The following is a 21,578-nucleotide window of genomic DNA, read 5'->3' as shown; positions in this document are numbered from 1 at the left end:
CGTAGCTTTTTCTAGGGCAGGCTCAGCAACCGGAGCCTCAGGGGCAATGGAACAAGGGAGGGGGCCAAGAATCTCTGGGTCCAGCCTGCCTGGGGCAGAGTGGCAGGAACTTTTACAGTCAGCAGGAGAAGCAGCACTGGGGATGGGGGTGAGGAGGATTGAGCCCCTGGCCTGGCTCTGTTCTGCCCAGCTGTGTGACACTGGGCAGGGCCTTTACCTCTCTGAGCCTGTATAAAATCAGATGTGAGATTTCTCCTAGTGGTTCCCATCCGTGGCAGGAATCAGAATCCCTTATGGAGCCACCCCACCCTTCCCCATGACTACTAAACCACCATCTCAGGGGCCTTGGTATCACCATTAGTGATCTGATGACCCATGGGAGCGAACTGGGCCACATTTTCCTCTTTGCTGCCTTGACTCACTGCTGGTCCAGATTAAGATCAAAAGCGATTATTTCTCAAGGGACTTGGGTGTTCAGAGATATGACCCAAACACAAACCTCCTCGTGGTCCGTAAGCCCTCCAGTGTCCCAGGGTGGCATCCCAAGAGCTGCCATGTACAGTTGTGCAGGTTGGGAACTGCACCAGGTGCCACAGACCAAGTCCAGCCTCTTATTACACAGTATTTCATGGATCCGAAGGTGCGCATTTTTTCCACATTGTGATATCTTTGGGATTGGGGTTTGTCTTACAATCAATGGCTTGTCATAGTTTAATCGACAGGTCTTGTTTTCTTTACTGGTTGTTCATTAAATATCAGAATGTCTCACAACCAATGGCAGTTTAGGTTTGATGTATACACGGAATTTTTAAAAATCAGAGACAGCATTTAAAAATCAGGAAATTACACACATGAACCCACTCTTCCGTGACTGGGAAGGTCTTCTGGCCCCACTAGGTGTGTGACCTGCAGTCGGACAGGGGCTGGGTGGGCCCCAAGCAGCGGCTGCCTCTGGAGATGGGGCGAGGCCAGCGTGAGACACCCTGCCCCCCCACATCCTCTAGCATCCCCTCCACCCCCTCGTGCTCCTGGAGCGTGTGGCCACGTCAGGCCATGCCATTTATGATTGCCCTTCTCTCGTTTGTCTCAAAGCAAGGATATTTTTGTCCCAGCCCGAGTCTCCACCAAAAGCAGGACAAGGAAAAACAGATCACGATGGGCACATGACTTCGCTTCTACCCTGCTGGCTTCGTCCTTCATTTTACTTCCTGCCAAACCCTATAGACACTTGGGTTTGAGGTTCCTGTGGGAGTCTGAGTTCGCTGCCCCTTCGCAAGCTATAAATTCTAGTACTTCCTTCAGCAGCGAGCCACTCTCCCTGTGCCCCCTCCAGCCCATTTCCCCCTGCTTTTGCCCATTCCCACCCCCAATGAGGAGCTCAGAGACGAGGTCACAGGTCTTCAGCCTCTCCCTGAACCCCATCCTTCCTGCAACACGGAACACCAGTAGAGGCTTGGCAATGGAACTAGGTGTCCCTGCTTTGTTGATTTTTTAATCACATCCTTAGGTAAGGTTTACACTCCTCATGCTCCCCAAGAGGATGGAGGGTGGGAGAAACCTGTATTCGGGCTCAGGCCAGAGCAGTTCCCCAGAGATCCTGGAATGTTCTGTGTTCTCTCGCTTACGGAGCTACACTCCAGCTCAGATGGTACCCAGATTCACGCAGAGTTTGCTGGAGACTCAGAAATCTCCGATTGGGCTTGTCAGGTCTCTGAGCCATGATGGTGGATAATAACAGCCAATGCTTATTTAATGTTTACCAAGTGCCAGGCAGTGCGCTAAGTTCTTTGCATAGGACGTCCCCATCTTACAGGTGAGGAAAGTAAGGCTCTCAAAGCACACGTGATTTGCCCAGGGTCACACAGCAGAGACGGCATGTGACCTGGAGTCTTTCTCCAGCACTTGAATCTTAGCCACTGTTTCTGAAAGTATGAGCCACAGATTCTTAAAAGTATAGATGCCCGATCCCACTTCAGAGCTACTGGATCCAGACTCCAGGGGTGGGAGGGCTGGGGGGCTGCACCTTCAAGCTGCTGTCCCTGCCCCCACCCACCACTTCCTCTCCTGCCTGCCTCCTTTGCCCTGCACTGCCCTCCAAATTAGGGATTTGGCACCTAGCCAAAGTTTTAGAGCCCCCCCCCCTTCCCCCCCCCCCCCCCCCGCAGCCCTGCCCCTGCACCAGGCCAGCCCACTCCATCCCCCTCAAGGCTCACAGGGTCCTGTGGGCGGTAGCTACCTACAGGCTCCTCACTCTGTGCCCTTTCTTTGCCACAAGTCCCCTTCCCCTCCCCCATGCTCTCTGTACATTCCCTTTTGGGTGAGGCCAGGCAGAAAAACAAAGAAATGAATGGCCGGAATTTCCAGGGTGAGGCTGAATAATAGGTTCCTGGGAGCTGCTCAAGTGTGTGTGTGTGTGTGTGTGTGTGTGTGTGTGTGTGTGTGTGTACATGCCCTGCTGTTCCTATGTGTGCAAGAGCTCGGGGGGACCACTCGTGCCCCATTCAGTTCTGCTTAGTCATGTGCTTTCCTGGAGAAAGAATGTTTCAGCTGTTGGGATTTAAGAAAAGATCTAACACCAAGCTGACTTTCTTAAATTGACTGCAAACTCCACTGGCTGGACCAATGGGAGATCTTAATCTCCCCAAACTGATGGAAGAGAGGCCCCTCTCTTAAATCCAAGGGATCTCTTGCCCTCAAAGGACAGAGTAGAATTATTTGCAATGAGCATCTTGTGTGTGTGTATGTTTGTTTTTGTCTGTTTGTTTGTTTGTTTGTTTTACCACCAATACAGAAGCAGAATATAGCATGGAGATTTCTGGCTGTGTGGCTTCGGGCAAGTTGCTTAACTTCTCTGGGCCTCAGTTTTCTCCATGGCTCATAGCCAGCTCTCGGTAAACAGAACCTATGATCATGCAGTAGATGTTTCCAAAGGGTTTGAAACATCCTATTTCTATTCACTTTTGTTATTGGAGACCCAAGCGAGACTGTGGAATTATAAGATATCTATAAAGAAATGTAGTCTTCTTGGTTTTCAGGAAAGTAGGGTGAAGAAATGTTAGGGTGCCATTAAGCAGATAAGAATCATTTGGAATTTGCATAATTTTCCCCCTACACTAATAGATGCCATTCAAGTTGAGGTAGCTTTTCTCCTATAAATTGCTTTTGAACTTGGCAAGGTCAAAACTCATGAATCCCTATTAACTGATACCAGACCAGCAAGACGTCTGAATCTCAGACTTGGACAGAAAGGGAAGTTTGTTAGTTTCAGGTCTGGGGAGACTGGGGTAGTCACTCTCCCTGCATATTTCCGGCTGGCTACCCCCAGGCACAGAGGAGGGTTGCTCTTCCTGCCCCCTTGGGGTGGACGGGGGCCACATGACTAGCTTTGGCCAGCGAGCTGAGAGTGGAAGAATGTGTATCACTAGATTCAACCACTGAATTGCTGAGAGACTCTTCAGAACTTTTAGTCCTTCTGGCTCAGCACCTCTAGCTTTCCAGAAAGTGACCGCTTCATTATTTGGGGTCTCCGATGATGGCAGCAGGGCCTCCAGCCATGGAAAAAGCTCCCGCTGACCTGTGTGGAAGAAACAAACCTTTGTGGTCTTAAGCCAGGGAAAGTTCAAGGTTACTTGTTATTGCAACATAACCTAGCCCATCCTGATTGATACAGCAATCAGGAAAAAGAAGTATGTTGTTCCTTGACAAGTAGGAATGACTTGTCAATAACCTCAGGATGGTGTTAAAGGCTTGAAAACATTCCCTTAACCGGGGAGAAACAGCCTTTCAGTTATCTAGCTCGCCACTCTCCATTTGCTCTCTCTGCCGATGGGATGGTCAACGGTCACCAGCCAGGTGTCTGGGTTTATCTGGAATTCTCGCTGAGTGGAGGTGGAAAGAAGGGCTTTGTAGTTTCTCTGAGATATGCTGACACTTGGGAGCTCTCATGGCTCAGATACGCCGGTGATGGCTTCAGCGGACGAGGAAGTAAATGGAGAGAATATTAACATTATTGAGCACCAGATATTTGCTAGATGATCTGGATCAACCAGTCTTTCGTGTACCTCCTAAGCCCAGCAGTCCAACCTGGGTAACCTGGACCTGTTGGCACAGGACTTTTGCACAATTGTAGGAACCAAGGGCACGGTCAGTGTCTTTGTTTTCCTGGAGGACTTCAGTTGGCCTGCTGGCTGCAGCCTTGCCTCTCTTGATATTGTTCCCCCAGTCTTTTTTTTTTTTAAGATTTTATTTATTTGACAGAGAGAGACACAGCGAGAGAGCAAACACAAGCAGGGGGAGTGGGAGAGGGAGAAGCAGGCTTCCCGCTGGGCAGGGAGCCGGATGCGGGGCTCGATCCCAGGACCCTGGGATCATGACCTGAGCCGAAGGCAGACGCCTAATGACTGAGCCACATAGGCGCCCCTGTTCCCCCAGTCTTGCTACCCAGCCCCCACCGCTATGCCTTTGGCCACACATTTTTTTTACATCCTCAAGTTGATCTCTCTTGTCCCTCTGAGCCATTGCACAGGCTGTTCCCCTGCCTGGAACAACTCCCCCCTTCACTGTTCCTCTGGCAACTCCTACTCATCCTTTGGTCTCAGCTTAGATGTCACTTCCTCCAGGAGGCCTTCCCTAACTTCTTGGTTTCACGAAGGTTCCCTGCTATGGGTACTCACAACACCTGCACCCAGGATAACCCTCACATGACCCGGCTGGGCCTGCTTGTTTCACTGAGCTTCTGTAAGACCCATGAGGGTGAGGATGTGTGCGTCTCGTTCCCCTTTGTGCCCCAGTGACTACCACAGGTCTCGGCAGAAGTTAAAGAGAGGAAGGGCCAGCATCCACTGCCATCCAGGTCCCACTGGCGCTTCCTGACCTGGTGCCTGTACTACATGGCTTTCTGATTTCTGCAAAGCCACCCATCCATGTGCGGGGGCTGCATTTCAAGGCACTTCCTGGCAAAAAATATTGAATTGCCTCAAAGGGATCTCAGAGACTGAAAGGGGCCACTGTGAAGGTGCATCCAAGTCAGTCTTGAACCCCTCTGGCCCTCCACCATCACACCTTGGTCTTGAAATTGCTCCCCGGGCCCAGCCAAGACCCCCGGGAAGCCTGGACTGGGTCACAGCCCTGACGGTCGTCCAGATTCTCTAGAGGACTGAGCAGGCAATGGGGGAATCTAGCAGCCCTGAAGTCTCTGAGCGTGGGAGCTTCTGTCCCCCTAGACACCTTCCTGGGTCTCCCCTTCTCTTCCCCACCCCCGGGGCCTCATGTGTACCTGTGTGGTCCGTTTCCCAGCTTTTCCATATTGTCATGACCATCACCAGATTGATGGACTTGGAGTCCCGTCCACGTGAGCACTGGGATGCAGGTACGTAGCCCACGGTCCTCTTCCCAAGCTATCAAGGGCAGAAGCAGTGGGTCCCCACGGGGAAGCAGGGGAAGAGGGAGGAGTCATTCCATTATCGCCAGAGATGAATAAAACGCTAGCCTTCCCCTCCTGCAGGTCACTGTCCCCATCACACACCACTATGAGGCTTTGAATGAATTTTCTCCTTTACTCCCTGCCCCAGCTCTAAGAGAGGTTCTACTCACATGAGCCCCATTTTCCACATGGAAGTGCCAAGGCACTGGGAGACTGAGGACTTTACCCACGGTCACACAGCTAGTAAGTGACTAGGCCAGCCTACAGTCCTATGCTAGAGATCCCACTTTTTTTTTTTTTAGTAAACTGTGGTATGGTATAGTCATTGCATGGGATCGCATAAATGGTGACAAGAAATACACAGGCTCCTCCTGACACACATGACTCTTAAGTTCAACACTGCAAGATGTGATAACATTAATATAAAGCTTAAGAACATGTATAAACAATGCCATACATTGTTTAAGGACACATACGCTCACGCACATGTGCGTTAGTAAGATAAAGAAATGCTTGGGATTAATGTCTGCCCAATTCAGTGTCTTTTAGTCTGGAGAGGGATGGATTAGGAGAGGCACATGGGCCTTGGGGAAGGTAATATTTAGCCCTTAATCTAGTGGTAAGTACATTCGTGTACCCAGAGCCCACTCCCTTCAGCTGCTTTCACTACTAACTAACGTTCTTTTTTTTTTTTTTTTTTTAAGATTTTATTTATTTATTTGAGAGAGAGAACACACACGAATGGGGCGGGGGTGGGATGGGGAGCAGAGGGAGAGGGAGAAGCAGACTCCCTGCTGAGCAGGGAGCCCGACACGGGGCTCGATCCCAGGACCCTGAGATCATGACCTGAGCCAAAGGCAGACATTTAACTGACTGAGCCACCCAGGTGCCCCCCTGTTTTTTTTTTTTTTTTTTAAGTAGGCTCTCTGCTGAGCGTGGAGCCCAATGCGGGCTTGAACTCACGACACTGAGATCAAGACCTGGGCCGAGATCAAGAGTCGGACGCTAGGGATGCCCTAGCTAGGGACACTCCAGGACCCCTCTAACTGGAGCTCTAGAGCCCCTGTGGATGGCATGTCAGGAGGAAGCCACCCTCGGCACTTGCCTGAGGTCACACCTTTGCTGGGCCTCAGTTCCTTCTCTGACTTCATTCCTCTGCTCTTCCCCCACCTCCCCTGGGAACGTGTCCTTAATGAACCCAACATCAGACAATGGAGAGAGCCAGTCACTGTGCTCCCCAGCCTGCAGCCCACCGTGGGCTCCGGAACGAGTCGCTGGCTGGGGGAGGAGAGTGAGAAAGACTTCAAGGAGTAGACGGGAATTGACAGGAAAAACAGCTCCCTAAGGAAGTCTACAGATTCAACCTGATGCCAATAAAAACACCAAATTATTTTTGGAGCTAGATTAGGTAGTTTTAGTTTCACTTGGGGGAAAAAAAAAAAAGGGACGAGTCGGGATTGCTGTACGAAGCCCAGGCAGAGCAGGAAGAAGGGACGACCCTATGTGAAGCCAGGTGGGATTGAGGAGAAAGCCTCCACCTGTGGAAGGACAAGTCCCAGCCTGTTCTGGCCGGGGCCCAGAGGGCTGCGGAGGCACCTGCTTCTGTCTGGAAAGAGAGCAGGACCTCATTCACCTCCAGAGGCACTTGCTTCCTGGGTCTGGACCTTGCTCAGAAGCAGCCACACCCTTCCACAGCGTGGGCTCCCCCTGAGTGAACCACGAACCAGGTAGGACCGTGGCACGTGACAAATGGCCGAATGCTGCTGGCCCGTCCCCGGCTGGCTTATTTGCAGTGAGACTGGACGACAAAGCAGGGAGATCTTTAGCCTCTCAGACGGCCCAGATCCCCCAGGCTCCTTAGAAAAGGTGCCTTCCTGGATGTGAGTGCTTCCCGGATGCTGGGCTCGTGGTGCTGACCCTGGTGTCGAAAGAAACCTTCCTTGGGAGAAGAAAGGGTCCCGTGTGTCAGGAAGGATTCCCACCCACCCGCCTCCACCGTCCCCCCCCGTCCCGCCCCCCCCCCAGGAAAGCTGCCAGGTTTGGAGCAGGCTGCAGCAGACCTCTCATTTCTAAAGGAAGGTTCCATCGTGGCACCATGAGGGGTGAGCCTTGAACTCGTCACTTGGCGGTACAGTCCTGGATTGTCCCAGTGCTGTCTGGAGGCCAAAGAGATACTTGGAACCAGGAGCAAAGGCTCCCTGGAAAGAGGGAGTTGGACTCTAGCAGTGAATGAAAGTAATTGATTTACAGGGCTGAGGCAGGGGCCAGGAGAGGAGCTGCGGCCCAGGCACGAGAGAGGGAGACAGATTGGGACAAGTCCACGGGTAAGAGTGAGACTCAATGAGAAGTGCTTATGTACTAGGCTTCGAGAACAATACCGGCCATTTAGCCATTCTGTCGCTGAATTCAACCCGTATGTACTGAGGGCCTCCCACGTGCCACGATCATTGCACAAAAGAGACAGGGCCTCTGCCCCATGGCACTTACGTTCCCGGGCGGATGTCAGGGGGAGACGGGCCACGAACAGCAGGCGGAATAAGTAAGTCAACGGTGTCGTTATTAGGGGGTGGTAAGGCCCGCAGCAAAAAGAAAAAAGAAAAAAATAGAGCAGAGGGAGAGGTGAGGTGGGTTGCAGTTTTTAAATAGGGTAGGCTTCACTGAAAGGTGACATTTAAACAGATATCGAAGGAGGTGAAGGAGTGAGTCATGCATGTAACTGGGGAAAGAATATTCCAGGCTGAAAGAACAGTCTGGGGAAGCGTCCTCGGGAGGGAGAGTGTCGGCACGGCGGTGGGCACGGGGGAGGCTCCGCGAGGGGGCCAATGAGGCCAGAGCACGGGAAGCCAGGCGGGGCCTCGAGGCTGCGGCAGGGTCTTTGGCTTTTCCTCCGGGGCGGAGGGGAGAGCCAGGGGTTGGGGTGAGCGGAGGAGATTCGCGTTCCTGTGGCCGCTGTGCTGAGAATAGAGCGGAGCGCGCAAGGATGGAGGCAGGGACTCCGCCAGGAGCCTGTGTAGGGATCCAGGGGAGGGATGGTGGGCTCCGGAGGGATTCTGAAGGCAGAGGAGCCAGGAGAGGGGCTGACAGATGGCAAGGAGGGGGTGAGAGGAAGAGGCGTCAGGATGGTGCCCAGGTTTCTGGCCCAAGTAACGGGGAAGGAAGGGGCTGGCGAAGAACAGGGGAGGAGCACGTGTGGGGGTGGATGGGAATCGGGAATTCAGCTTCGGACTTGGAGGGGTCTGAGTCGCGGGCTCAGCGTGTTCAGGAGGCAGCTGACATACAAGTCTGGAGCTTGCAAGAGAAAGTTGGGAGTCTTTGGCATATAGATGATATTTAAAGTCAGGAACATGTACTATTTGCCAGATACATGCCCGAAGGCAGTCGATGTGAACCAACACCTGCTCATGTACTTACTATTATTATTTTCATTTTGCAGGTGGGGAGACTGAGGCTCGGAGAGAAGTCACTTGCTCCAAGTCTCACAACCCACTGATGGCAGAGCTGAATTCAAACCGGGGTTACCCAACTAAGAGTCTTAGCTCCGAGCCCCTCCCTTCCCCAGGGCCCCCCCTGTTTAATCTTTTATGGCATGTCCTATATGAGAAGTGGATATAATTTGGTTCAGGGAGATGGGTGATCCAGACAAGAGGAGGACATAGAAAACCAAGTCCCCTAGTGAGGGCACACATCAACCTTCTCAGAAGTTGAGCACTGGGATCCTCGAGGTGAGACTGATCCGGAGGGATGATAGAGCTTAAAGACTGGCCCGTAGAGTTTTGAGTGGAGGGGGCAGGGAACAGGGAGCCATTGATGGTTCTTGAGGGCTATGTGTAGTCAGAGCAGCCCTTGAGAAAGACCCATCTAACGTGAGCATGCAGGAGGACCAGTCAGGAGGAAACAGGTCTGGAAGTTGTCAATAAGGTGTCCCGTGTGAAGGATTCAGGTTCCCAGCCAGTGGGAATGAGGAGGGGATCAGGAAGCTGAGCATCCCCGGAAGACATTGCTGGGCAGAGTCTGTGCCTGATGTGCCATGGGGCCTGGAGGTGAGAGATGAGTGAAGGGACAATTTCAGACCAGAGGGGCAGATGGGAGGTGGAGAATGACGCCAGCCTGAGCCAAAAAAAAAGGGGGAAGTTGGTTGAGAGGGACTTGGTGCCACCTTTCTTGTTCTTGGACTGAGTGAACCACAAAGGGACAGATTTCTATTTCTTAGGAGCCCACAGTCCAGAGTGGCTAAGCTCAAGAGGAGGCCAGAGGATGGGGCAAGGTCCAGGGGGGTGTCTTGGGATCAGAAACTGGTTGGGGCTGGAGACAGAGATTCAAGGTCAAAGGCCTGAGTGAATGACCTCAAGGAGGGAGAGAGGATTGCTTGAGACAAAAAAAACCCTAGGACAGAACCCCACACACGCTTCCACCACTTGTTAGCCCTTTGGACCTTTAGACCAGTTTCTTTTTTTTTTTTTTTTTTTAAAGATTTTATTTATTTATTTGAGAGAGAGAGAACGAGAGACAGAGAGCATGAGAGGGAGGAGGGTCAGAGGGAGAAGCAGACTCCCCGCCGAGCAGGGAGCCCGATGTGGGACTCGATCCCAGGACTCCAGGACCATGACCTGAGCTGAAGGCAGTCGCCTAACCAACTGAGCCACCCAGGCGCCCATAGACCAGTTTCTTAACCACTGTGGTTGGTCCCCAGTTTCCTCATCTGTAAAACGTAGGCAATAATAGTTCTTACCTCCTCGGGTTATTGTGAGAACAAAGTAAACTAATAGATGTAATTGCTGAGAACCTTGCCCAGCCCGGAGTGAGAGCTCAGAAATGTTACCGAAAAGAAGAGCCCACAGAGGGCTCCGGGAAGAACCCTATCCCGAATCCCAACGGGGAGGAATGTCAGGAAGGGAAATGGTTCCTAGCGATGACAAGGAGATTCATCAAACCAGCTGGAGACCAGGAAGTTTACACATATCGTCTCAGTTAATTTTCCCAGCAATATCATGAGGGAGCATCTATCAACATGCCCAATTTTCAGATGAGGAGAGTGAGGCTCATAGACTTGTTCTTGGTCACACAGTCAGGAACAGGCGGAAGAGGGACTGGGCCCCAGGGCTGTAGAGAATGCTTCCAGAGCATCTGCAGGTGACCGCTGCCCCATACTGCCCTTTGTGAGGGGATGGGAAGTTCAGAGAGTGGCCATGGGTAGCTGAGAAGCCCAGACAAAGTGGCTTCCCCAGAGTGTCAGGGCCATAGTGCTAAGAATTAAATCACATGTGAACAGAGAGGAAATGGTAGTGAGAGGTGTAGACCATACATGGGAGAAGTTTGGTCATGAATAAAAGGAGAAATAGGAGGACAGCATGTTGGGGAGTCAAGGAGGGTTTTACAGAAGCAGAGACCCTAGATCATGTCATCAGCAGAGGGGAGGAGACCATGGAAAGGGAGAACACAAAGAGCCAGGAGGTGGGAGTGTGACTGAGGGAAGGAGCCCTTCCTGGGATGAAGAAGGAATGAGAGCAAAGCCACGGTCAAAGAAATTTAGGTTTGACAGAAGGCAGGAAATGGCCACAACCCACAAGGAAGTTGGAAACTAGATGGGAAAAGAGTCAATGAGTGCCTTGGTTGGATTCTTCTGCCTCATTTATGACAGGAGAATTCAGGTGTGTCTCATGAAATGGTTGGACACACTGGACCAAAAATAATGTGTTCTGGAGTGAAAGAGACCCTGGGATAGAATGTAAGCTGTGCCCAAACTGTAGTTCAGAAATTTGTAAGTGTCCATCCATCAACCTATTCATTCCTCCATCCTTCTACCCATCCATCTGTCCATCCATTCATCCATCCATCCATCCATCTACCTGTCCTTCATCCATCATCCATTCATTCATTCACCCATCCATCCAACCATCCACCTCTTACCTAGTCAATAAACATATTTTATTGAGCACCTACTGGGTGCTAAGTCCTAGAGCTACAAGTAGGAACACAGAAGAGATCCTGTTTTCAAGGAGTTCACAGTCTTCCATGTAAGACCCGGCAAACAAACCAGTGATCACAGTGTAATGTGATGAGAGCATGAGAGGGAAGCCAGTGACCTGTGAGGACACAGAGGAAGGTGGGGGCTGAAGGAAGGAAGTGAGGGTTTAAGCTGTGATCTGAGGAGGGTAGGAGTGGAAGGAAGTGCGGTGTGGGGGAGCAGGAGAGAGAGTTCCAGACAGGGGGAAGAGCTATACAAAGAGCCTGGCATTTTCAAGGAACTGAAAGAAGGTCCATGTGGCTAGAATAAAGTAATGGGGTAGATGGTGGGGCTGGAGGCAGAAGTTGAGGCTGGAGTTGTCAATGAGAATCTGGACTTCATCCTGAGGGCAATGGGGAGGCATGGAAGGATTTCTGAGAGGGGAGAGCCTTGCTCAGATTTGTGTTTTGGAAAGACCTTGGGGCTTTAGAGAGGAGGGTGGATTGGAGTGGCAAGCCTGGGAGCTGGGAGATGAGTGTGGGGCTGGAGTCCAGCAGGGAGATGGAGATGGGGGGCCATGTGGATGGTGACAAGGGAATTGGTTCAGGACACATCCATGTGGCCTGCTGAACAGGTCTTGCCCATTGACCATGGAGGGGCCAAGGAGACTGACGACCTGTCAGGGAAGGTTGACTCATCAGTGAGCACATCAGGCCCTTGGGACAGGGGAGTGGGAGGTATTTTGGGATTGGGGAATGAGGATAACATTTGGGACCTTCACATCTCAGCCACCATGGGAAGGACGAAACGAATCTAGCTTCAGCTGTCAGAGGACAGAGCTCAATGGACAAAATGCTAGATCCTTACTGGGAGGCTCCAGGCAAGTCATTCTTCCCCCTGGAGCCTCAGCTGACATGGGCTGCCACCTCAGTGACAATTGTCATGTGCAATTGGAAGATGACAGAGAGCCTCCATCCTAGCAACCTGGCCCCTGCTCAATGGTTTGGGGCTAAGTTCTTGGGGGTTGTGACAATAGCATCCCTGGTTCTGCCCCCGCCCACGGCAATAATAGAGGTGGGGCAGAAGAACTCCCTCCTTCCCTTTCAGGGTGAGGTACCCAGAATCCGGCTGGTGCAGCCCCTTCAAGCTAAGGTGGGGGAACTTTGATCCTCTCTAGTCCTTAAGGGACTCCCCGTGGCCTCGGTCTCGGGCCCTGGGGCAGCAAGGGTGGCAGGTGCAAAGGCGGTGTGTCTGGCCAGCTTGAGTCAGAGGTGTTGAGACAGGAAGTCACTCTGGCCTCTCCTTTCCACTCAAGTCCAATTCCCCTTTAACTCTGTTGTCCTACTCGGCCTGCATCTGGCCTGCTTTCCCCACCTGTGACCTTGCCCTTCCTCTGGCGCCCTCTCCCCAGCCAGCCTCCGTAGAACTCTGCCTCCCCACTGCCTCCTCCAGGGAGCATTCCTGATTCCCCTGCCCGACCTCCTAGCCCTAGAGTCTGCCCAGCACCATAAAGGTCTCTTGAGGCCCTTAGCACGGTCCCAGACTCCAGGACATCCCATCTGGAAGGTCCCCGGGAACCCATTTCATAGCTGGGAGAGCCGAGGAGGAATAAGCCAGTTAACCCCTGGCAAGGAAACCACCTCAAAAATGTCCCTGGTCTGTGTTGTCTCCAAAGTGAGGTACTCTCTGCGGCTTCTCCCCAGGCTCTGGGTCTGGCTCACCTCCTTGTCCTTGTTCTTCGTTCGTCCCCTCTGTCTCGGTCAAGAGGGGGCTGTGCATAGGCGCTGGGATACACACGGTGGCAGACGTGCCCCCGTCGTCACAGAGTTTACGGTCTGCATGTCACATTGGGACCGTGTCCCCCCCTCCCCCCAGAGCTCTGGGCTGCTTCTCTCACTTATCTCTGCACATTCTCTCCTTTGCGCCCATGCTAAGCGCTTCCCTCCTGTGAAATGCCCACCCCTCCTTCTCCTGGTGTGAATCCTCCCAGCCACAAGGCCCAGTTCGCTGACCACCGCCTCCAGGAAGCCCTCCAAGGTCTCTCAGCAAGAAGCAACCTCTCCCTGCTCTGGGCCCACAGCGCTTTATGTCGCATGCACATTCCTGTGTTGGGCCGGGCCTTGTTCCCCTCCCGCCACAGCCCCGGGCAGAGTACCTGACACGCAGCGGGTGCCCACTGACATGTTTGCTGCTCTGTGCCCTCCCTTGCCAGGCATCCTGGACCAGGCCAGAGCTAGTCCAGAACCTTCTGCTCCTGCTGTCACAACCAATTTCCTAGAAGGGATAGGGGAATTCGGGTCCTTCTGGAGAAAAGTTCTGAGTCTGTGGCAGAAGAAGGGGGAGACTCAAGCCCCACTCAGGGAGTTTCCCCAGCGGTGGGGGCTGGGCAGCCTCGCTGGTAATAAAGTTGCTAATCATCATTCTCACAGACCCCTCTTGTCTAACACAGGAGAGCAATCCATGCCCCTGTGGCAGGTGGAGAAGCCACTGGGCAGAGAGCCTGAAGGACGGAGAGGGTCAGGAGACACTCCACCCACGAGGGGCAGCGTCGGCAGAGAAATCCTCTGCCCCTCCTGGCACCCAGGCCCTCCCCAAGCACCTCAGGGTTTTTGCATCTCCTCTGAGCCCAGGTCTTCTCCAGGCCAGAGTGGTCCTCTCCCAGGCAGGCTCACGAGGGCACCAGCACCCCTTCCCCAGCCCAGGCTGGCCTCCTGTGACTCCTCAGGTTGGGGCCTGCTCGGTGCTCCTCTGTTTGGGGTGGAGGTTGTCCTTTGTGCAGGAAGCTGAGTGCCCAAGATGAGCACAGGCAGGAAGACCCCACTCCCCACCCATCCCCTCTGCTGCACATGCAAATTGCAGCCTGTCCCAGAGACAGGAAGACTGGCCCAGCCAGACAGGCTGGGGGCAAAAACCCCCCCTGGCTATGGCTTGAGGAGTGGGGGACATGACCCTAAGAGAAGCAAGGAAATGCTGGTGTGAGAGCCACTGAGAGGACCAAGCTATGTCAGATCTGCCGTTTTGGCGGGGCCCCCTGGGACAGTCCAAACATCCCTCTACCAATGATGATGTGAGGCCCAGAGAGGGTCTGTGCGTTGCCCAAAGGCACACAGCAAGACGGTGACAGATGATCCTGCCCAGGGGACGTCCTGCCGTGGACAGGGCACTCCCCCGACCAGGACGAGAAGAGGGCCCAGCCTGCCAAGGTGGCCCTGGGGTGGGGGCGGGGGGGAGGAGGAGGAGCCCTGCGAGGACTGGCGGGGTGACAGTCTGAGCACCACCCCTCCCCCCATCGGGGTGGCTCCTCCACAGACAGCACCTGCTGTGGTCACCATCCCTGCTGATGAAGATGTAACAATGGCCCCAGGTTGACACAGAGCCGGCTGTGGTGAGAGGAACACGTGCATCCCATGGTGCAGGCCCGGGTGTCATCTGAACGGCTCCTGCTGTCATCGGGCTGTCATCAGGACTCCTACCACCCGGCCCAGGGGAGCCCGAAGCAGACCATTGGCCATTTTCTCTGGTGGCCAGGGGAGGCGCCCGATGCAGGGATGCTGTGGCCCATGGTGCATGGAAAGTCTGCTCGCAGCTCACGTTGGACCCTGACCACGTGTCCACTGCAGACTGGGCCCTCGCAGATCCCTGCAACCCGGGGTAAGGGGCCCCATGTTGGGTAGCTGGGCTCCGCAATCTATAGAAGGGCCAGTTTGGACTAAATGGTGATTAAAACCTGTCAAGCTCTGGTCTCCTGCAGTTCAGGGCCCAGCTTGGGGAAGCACCCACAACCAAAGTCATCTGGCCCTGGGCCTTTCTCAGAATGAGTGGAGCTGGGGTACCCCCTGAAAGATGCCCTGTGCCTGTGCAGCCTGCTGACCCCCCACCCCCACCCAGGAGGCCTGCCCGGAGCCCGGGAGCTCCTCCAGGCCCAGGCTAGGCAGCTCCTCTTGGCTCCTATCTTGCTGTCCCCTTCGTCCTCCACACATACAGGACACCATGCATGAAGGAGGCTCACCAGCCTCAGGGCAGAGGCCAACCCAGTTTACGATAGAGGCTTTTCAGTTCTGCTTAATAGAGGAACCAAGAAATGTTCCTGTGAAAGGAGAAGTATGTCACTGTTGTGGCCCCCGGACACACATACCCCACCTCTGTCCCTAACGGAGTGTCCATTCTCTGGAAAGCCACAAACATTCCAAGACTGGACTTGTGCTGAATCATCTCAAAATCTTCAGACTCCACTGGTGTAGGGAAGAATGTATGGGGGAGGTGACAGGAGGTGGGGCAAGATCCCCAAAGAGGTTAAATAGGTCACCTCCATACTTGGCTGCCATCCTCACCTCCCCCCGAGCAGAAGGACCTACACTCACAGGTCCTCTCCTGGGCTCCTGGCACCATGACCCCCCTGAAGATGCTGCTCCTGGTCGCACTCCTCCTGGGGGCTTCTCTGCAGGTCACGCAAGCAGGTGAGAGCCGAGAAGAGGTGGCCTGGGTCAGGAGGGGTGGGCGCACCAAGTTCAAGTTGCAATGCCCACTATTTATGCATTAGTGACAGCCCAGCTATTCCTCCAGGGACGAGGAGGCTGGCAGCAGTAGGATTTTGAGGGAGGCATTCAAAGGAAAAGGATGAGGCATGGGGAGGAGGATGCCACCCCAGAGCTTGGGGGTCAGCTCAGTGAGGAGCAAAGTGCTGGCCCGTCTCTCTCTGCAGTGACTGAGAGGCAATGACCTGGGTTGGGTTTTGACAGTGGAACATGACCTATTCTCGGAAGCATTGGTTAGCGTCTGTTTTATTCCCGGGTCTTTCTCGACACCGAGGGCATCAGCATGAAGGCAGGAGCGCTGCTTCCCGGGGCGCGTGAAGGGAGAGATGTCTATCCGCAGGTGGAAGAGAAAGGCCGAAGTAAGACAGCCAATGTGGGAACACGGCCACAGCGCCACAGCCTTCACCCGTGGCTCTCACTTCTGTAAAACGCAGCTCAGGGTAGCTCTGTGAGTTAGTCCAACCCAGTTATATCCCCGCGATGGCCCGAGGACAGTTGGGGGCTTCTTAGAAAACACTCGAGCGTGGCATTAATTAAAGCCACGCATCACCGGTTTGCCGATTTGCAAGTGTTGGATACTTTTTCTTGTGCAAAGAGAAGGAAGCTGAGGCCCAGGAAAGTGTTTTCGCACCTTGGGCTTCCATGTAATCATCTGTAAAATGGGGTCGTGGTAGTACCTGTCTCTGGGTGCACCGTGAGGGCTGAAGGATCTCCTGCAGGCGGAGGCTCAGCCCAGAGCCTGGCCCAGAGGAAATTCTTGGGTGGTTCCGGGCTGGTGTTTGAGTGTGTGCACTCAGGGCCCCCCAGAGCACACAGAGAGACCTCACACACACGAATGTGTCCACACACAGACGCACACACACACACCACCATGCAAAGACACACACAGAGACCTGTGCACACAAACCCTCCCAAACACCCGCACATAGATGCACAGAGGGACCTACAAGCCCACAGGGATCCCCAAAGTGCGGAGACCTCGGGCACACAAATGTGCACGTACGGACACACACAGACGCTCACAGGACACTCCCCTCTGAGAGACTCCCAAACACACACACGGAGCCACTGCGATACCACACGCGCACACGCGCACACGTGCACACACACACACACACACACACACACACGCACACAGACGCTCACGGACACAGCTGCTCCTGCTTCCTTTCTCCATAGCGCGAGGGACCAATGTGGGCCGGGAGTGCTGCCTAGAGTACTTCAAAGGAGCCATTCCTCTCAAAAGGCTGAAAATGTGGTACAAGACCTCAAGGGAGTGTCCCAAGGAAGCCATCGTGTAAGTGTGCCCGGCCCCCTCACCCTTCCCCCCAGCCGTGCCCCTAGGAGCCGAGTCTGGGAGAAGGCGGCCCCTAGAGCTCCCAGAAGGGCCACTGGGGAGAGGAGAGAGCGGGGCCTTCGTGGCCCCCTTCCCACCCCGAACCTGCTCCTCATAGCAGCTCCTGCACCCCACACTGTGAGTCCCAAAAGGCCCCAGGCCATGAGGTTCAACCTCTTCACCGATTTATGGGGAAACTGAGGCCCCGAGAGACAGGGCAGCCCCATGTCACACCGGCACTCAGAGTGACCGGTGTGGTCACTTCCCACGGCTTGGACCTGAGCTGGGCACCTCCTGGGCACCCCTAGTTCCTAGGCTTTCGGTGGAAGTGAGCGAGCTGAAGTGGGGGGCAGAACGTCCCGCAGTCCTGGCTCCCCGGGAGGGACTGGCAGGGACCTTGGGAGTCAAGATCACTGCCGACAAGCCTGATGTCCCAGATCTGTCACCGAGGTGCTGTGTGACTTCAGGTGCTCCTCTTGGGGCCTCAGGGGCCTGGTCAGTGCAGAGCAAGACTGATTCCAGGGCTCCGGAAGGCCTTCTTGCCCTGACACCCGCTGACGGGTTCCTCCCTCTTGTGTAGGCTTGTAACTGTCCACGACAAGTCCATCTGTTCGGACCCCAAGGACAAGAGGGTGCAGAAGGCAGTCAGATATTTAAAAAGCATGCGGGACGCTGGGCTCCAAGAATCCTGATTTCTGCCTGGACCATTTGGAGACCTCCAGCCTCAGTGTTCACTACCCCAACCCCGAGCTGCCTGAGTCCAGGGGAGTCCCTGCAAGGACAAAGGGGACCCCTGCCCCCTTTTCTGGACTGGAACCATAGCAGAAAGAGCCCAGATTAAAGTCTCTCCTTCGTGGACACCTGGGTGGCTCAATCGGTTAGGTGTCTGCCTTTGGCTCAGGTCACGGTCCTGGGGTCCTGGGATGGAGCCCCACATCGGGCTCCCTGCTCAGTGGGGAGCCTGCTTCTCCCTCTCCCTCTGCCTCTGCCTCTTCCCTCTGCTCGTGCTCGCTCAAATAAATAAATAAATAAATAAAATCTTAAAAAAAAAAAAAAAAGTCTCTCTCTTCCTACCTTAGTCTGGGTCAGTGTGTTCTGGCCACCAGCCTGTCACACTGGAAGAACATCTAGTCCTGCCCTGTCCAGGCCAGAAAGGGAAACTGAGGCCGAGAGGGGGACATGGCCACTGCAGACCACACATGAGGGGTGAGAGACAGTCCTGGTGAGAGAGGCCCAGGCTGGGGAGCTGGGGCTGTCCGTGGGATGAACCCAGCCTCCAGGAGGCCTTCCCCAAAAGCTGCCCATCGGGTTCTCTCTCCTGCTCTGATTCCTCCTACTCTTAGGGACCGGAGGGCAGCCTGCTGTGATGGGGTTGTTCTCCCAGATGACCGCTGTGCGGGTCTGTCAGTCCTGGCTCCTCCGTTAGAGGGGAGCTCCACGAACCACCCTGAGCGCCCCACAGCCTAAGTGCTAAAAAGGATGGGGGATGGGGAGGTTATGGACTCCCTACCCCCAGACCCCTCTGAGCAAGCCCAAGTCAGGGCCTGAGCCATAGTGTGCTAGGTGTGGGGGAAACAGGGTTTTTGGATTTTAGTTCTGTCTCACTCTCCTGATCAGCCATGGCTTCTCTCTCTGGGATGCACTCTGGGGGCAGGGGCAGGGGGTCCTTCTCTTCCTAGGATTCTGTGATCCGCACTGAGAGGGCTGTCAATTACGCGTTATTTTCAGCAAAGTTTTGCCTCCTGTTGCCCCCTTGTGGTCAGTCGTCTTATTGCAGGCCAGATGACAGACCCAAGCCCGCTTTCTAGTAGGAGCAGGAATAAAACAGGACAAACAACAATCATAATGAGGCTGATGATGGTGAACTGGCTTCTTTGTGACCCCAGGGTTTCCTCGACCATAGGTGGGCTCTTCCCCGGCCCTGATCCCGAGGAGAATCCCTCCAACAACTGCCTTGGATCCGGAATCCTGGGGGCAGCTCCGTCTGAGTTCTTCTGGATCCACGGGGTGGGGCTGGGTGGGGAGTGGAGGAAAGACGATCTCCAAATAGAGGGAGGCAAGAAGGAGCTCCCGTGACAGCAAGGGAGAACAAGGGCTGGGGCCCGGATCCCTCACCTTTGCAGTCCTGAGCTTAAAGACACTCGAGAGGACACCAATTTCATCCATGTGCAAAGCATTTTAAAAGAAGCAAAACCTTTTTGTCTGAGTGAAATCGTCCTCAGAGGCCCATCTGTAAGCTCAGAGGAGTTCAGCTTCGTGGAGAACTGTGAGGATGTTTAACAGCATGATCAGGTTGTAAGGGGGTGGGGTGGGGGGACAAGATGCAGGGGATGGGAGCAGCCACCACGTCCCTCCAAAAAGGTGCCATCTGAAGGAATCGCGACTTGGGGACTCCCCTGACTGGCGAGAAAGAGGACTGGGCAGGGACCAGAGAACAGAGAACATTGTCCCTCCCACCTGGAAAGGGCGTTCCCTCCTTCGACTGAAATCCAGACCCCCTTCGGAGCTCAGCTTGGCTGCACTGACCCTCCGCCAGCTCCCGCCTCCGGCTTCAGCCTCACCTCTACCACATTCTGCCCCCTTTACTATACTTACTGCACCTTTGTCTCACTGGTGAGCTCATGGGGGGCTGGTATTTGGGTCAGGCGACTCAGTACCTGACTCATTTATAAGGGGGGGGCGGTGCTTTGTGCATAGTGGACATGTGATTTACACATCTACATCAACCAGCCCCCGGCTGAACTCCACGAGGGGCACGAACAGAGAAAGGGAAAACCCGGAGAAGCCGATGCCGTGATAACCGGGCTTCAAGCTTGGTCTTTAAGTGGAATTTAGAACTGAGTTGCTCTGCGCTTGGCCACCAGAGGGCGCGTCGCCACCCCCCCACACCCCCCCCCCCCCCCACCGCCCCATAAAGATCAAGCGGGAGGTGCCTGACCGCCGAGGCGCCCCGCCTCCTCCGCGCGGTCCCCGGGGGCCGGGTTACCCACTTCCGATGGTGGCTGCTCGGGTCCCCGGATCTGGGCGTCTGCAGCTGGTCAGCCCTTCTCCCGGGGGAGCAGAGGCCCGTAAACCACCAACACTCTGCCTGGGGTTAGCGGGATGAAGAGGAAGAAGCAAAAACGCTGTTGGGACGAACAGGGCGGCCCCTTCCAGCCGCGACGTGGCTAGCGCCCGGAGCAGCGCGCCAGGGCTCTTCTCGCTGTGTTTTCTTAGATTCCGTATTTGCCCGTTTGGCCTCCAGTCATGACAGGGCTGAAGCCATGGCCGAAGCTAGTTACACCTCCCCTGCGTTCCAGCTTTGGAAGGCACGCGAAAATCACACGGCAGACTCTCCAACCAACCTGGAGCTCATTCCCCTAAACGCCTCCTTTCTGTAACTCACACCGCAGACCACTGTGTCCCCTGCCCCAGATCACCCGGGGCCGGGGACCAGACCACTAGGGACGGCCCCCTGCCCAAAGCCTGTCGGAATTATTCACTGAAGCCCACCCTCAGGAGTTTCCCCTGCCCGGAGGTGCTTTTCCCACTCGGACCCCAATAAAAGCTTGGCCTCTCTGTTTTCTCCTCTGCCCGGAGTGGTGGCCCACGGCCCCTTCTCTTGGGAAGTGTCAGTAGTCAGACTAGCACTGACCTCTCTCTGTCAACGCAGTCCCCTACATAAACTAAAACCCCACAGGTACATTTTCACACGGGGGTCAGGGACCTGCCCAGTATCTGCTTGGTCCTGACTGGCTGTGGGGTCTTGACACAATCACTCCACCTTCCTGGGCCTGTTTCTCCCTAAAATGATGAAATCGGACCCTTCTCTAATGGGCTTGAGGATGTGCCCAGTCAAGAGAATGAGGGCTTACAGTCTGCTGCTTTTCTGCTCCCACATCGCCCGTAGGGGATCAGAGTCTGAGAAAACCTGCAGTTTCCTCCTCACTGAACCGGCATTTTATTGATTTGTAAAACCTACCTATTAACCAAGACTAATTACTTGTCTCTCATATATGTGACAAATATGTTTCCCTAGTTTACTAGGTTTTAGCCCTTGCCCATCCCTCCACCTTTAGATTGAAGTGTTTACTAGTTCTATAATAAAACTTTTTGATCGTTAAAAAAAGGGGGGGGCATGCTCAGTGCATATATGCCCATGTTCATAGCAGCACTATCCTCCATAACCAAGAGATGGAAGCAGCCCAAATGTCCATCAGGGGATGCGTGGATACACAGCGGCGTGTACATACAATGGAATATTATTCAGCCACAGAAAGGAGTGAGTACTGATAGGTGTTAGAGGGGGATGAACTTTGAACACATGCCGAGAGAAGCCACACACAGGTCACATACTGCATG

At 54.3% G+C, this 21,578-nt stretch overlaps 1 protein-coding gene across 1 annotated transcript; it reads left to right on the top strand.

The window, feature by feature from the left end:
* The first annotated feature begins 15,166 nt into the window (after positions 1-15,166).
* CCL17 (C-C motif chemokine ligand 17) lies at positions 15,167-18,258 on the top strand. The gene is made up of 3 exons (XM_036104720.2): positions 15,167-15,823; positions 17,081-17,198; positions 17,818-18,258. Exons 1-3 carry the CDS (start codon positions 15,754-15,756, stop codon positions 17,927-17,929), a joined length of 300 nt encoding a protein of 99 aa, XP_035960613.1. The 5' UTR covers positions 15,167-15,753; the 3' UTR covers positions 17,930-18,258.
* The last annotated feature ends 3,320 nt before the right edge of the window (positions 18,259-21,578 follow it).

Source organism: Halichoerus grypus, chromosome 15 (assembly GCF_964656455.1).
Source record: "Halichoerus grypus chromosome 15, mHalGry1.hap1.1, whole genome shotgun sequence".
Classification (NCBI taxonomy): Eukaryota; Metazoa; Chordata; class Mammalia; order Carnivora; family Phocidae; genus Halichoerus; species Halichoerus grypus.
The sequence above is the reverse complement of the archived record's forward strand: the minus strand, read 5'-3'. Positions and strand labels throughout refer to the sequence as shown.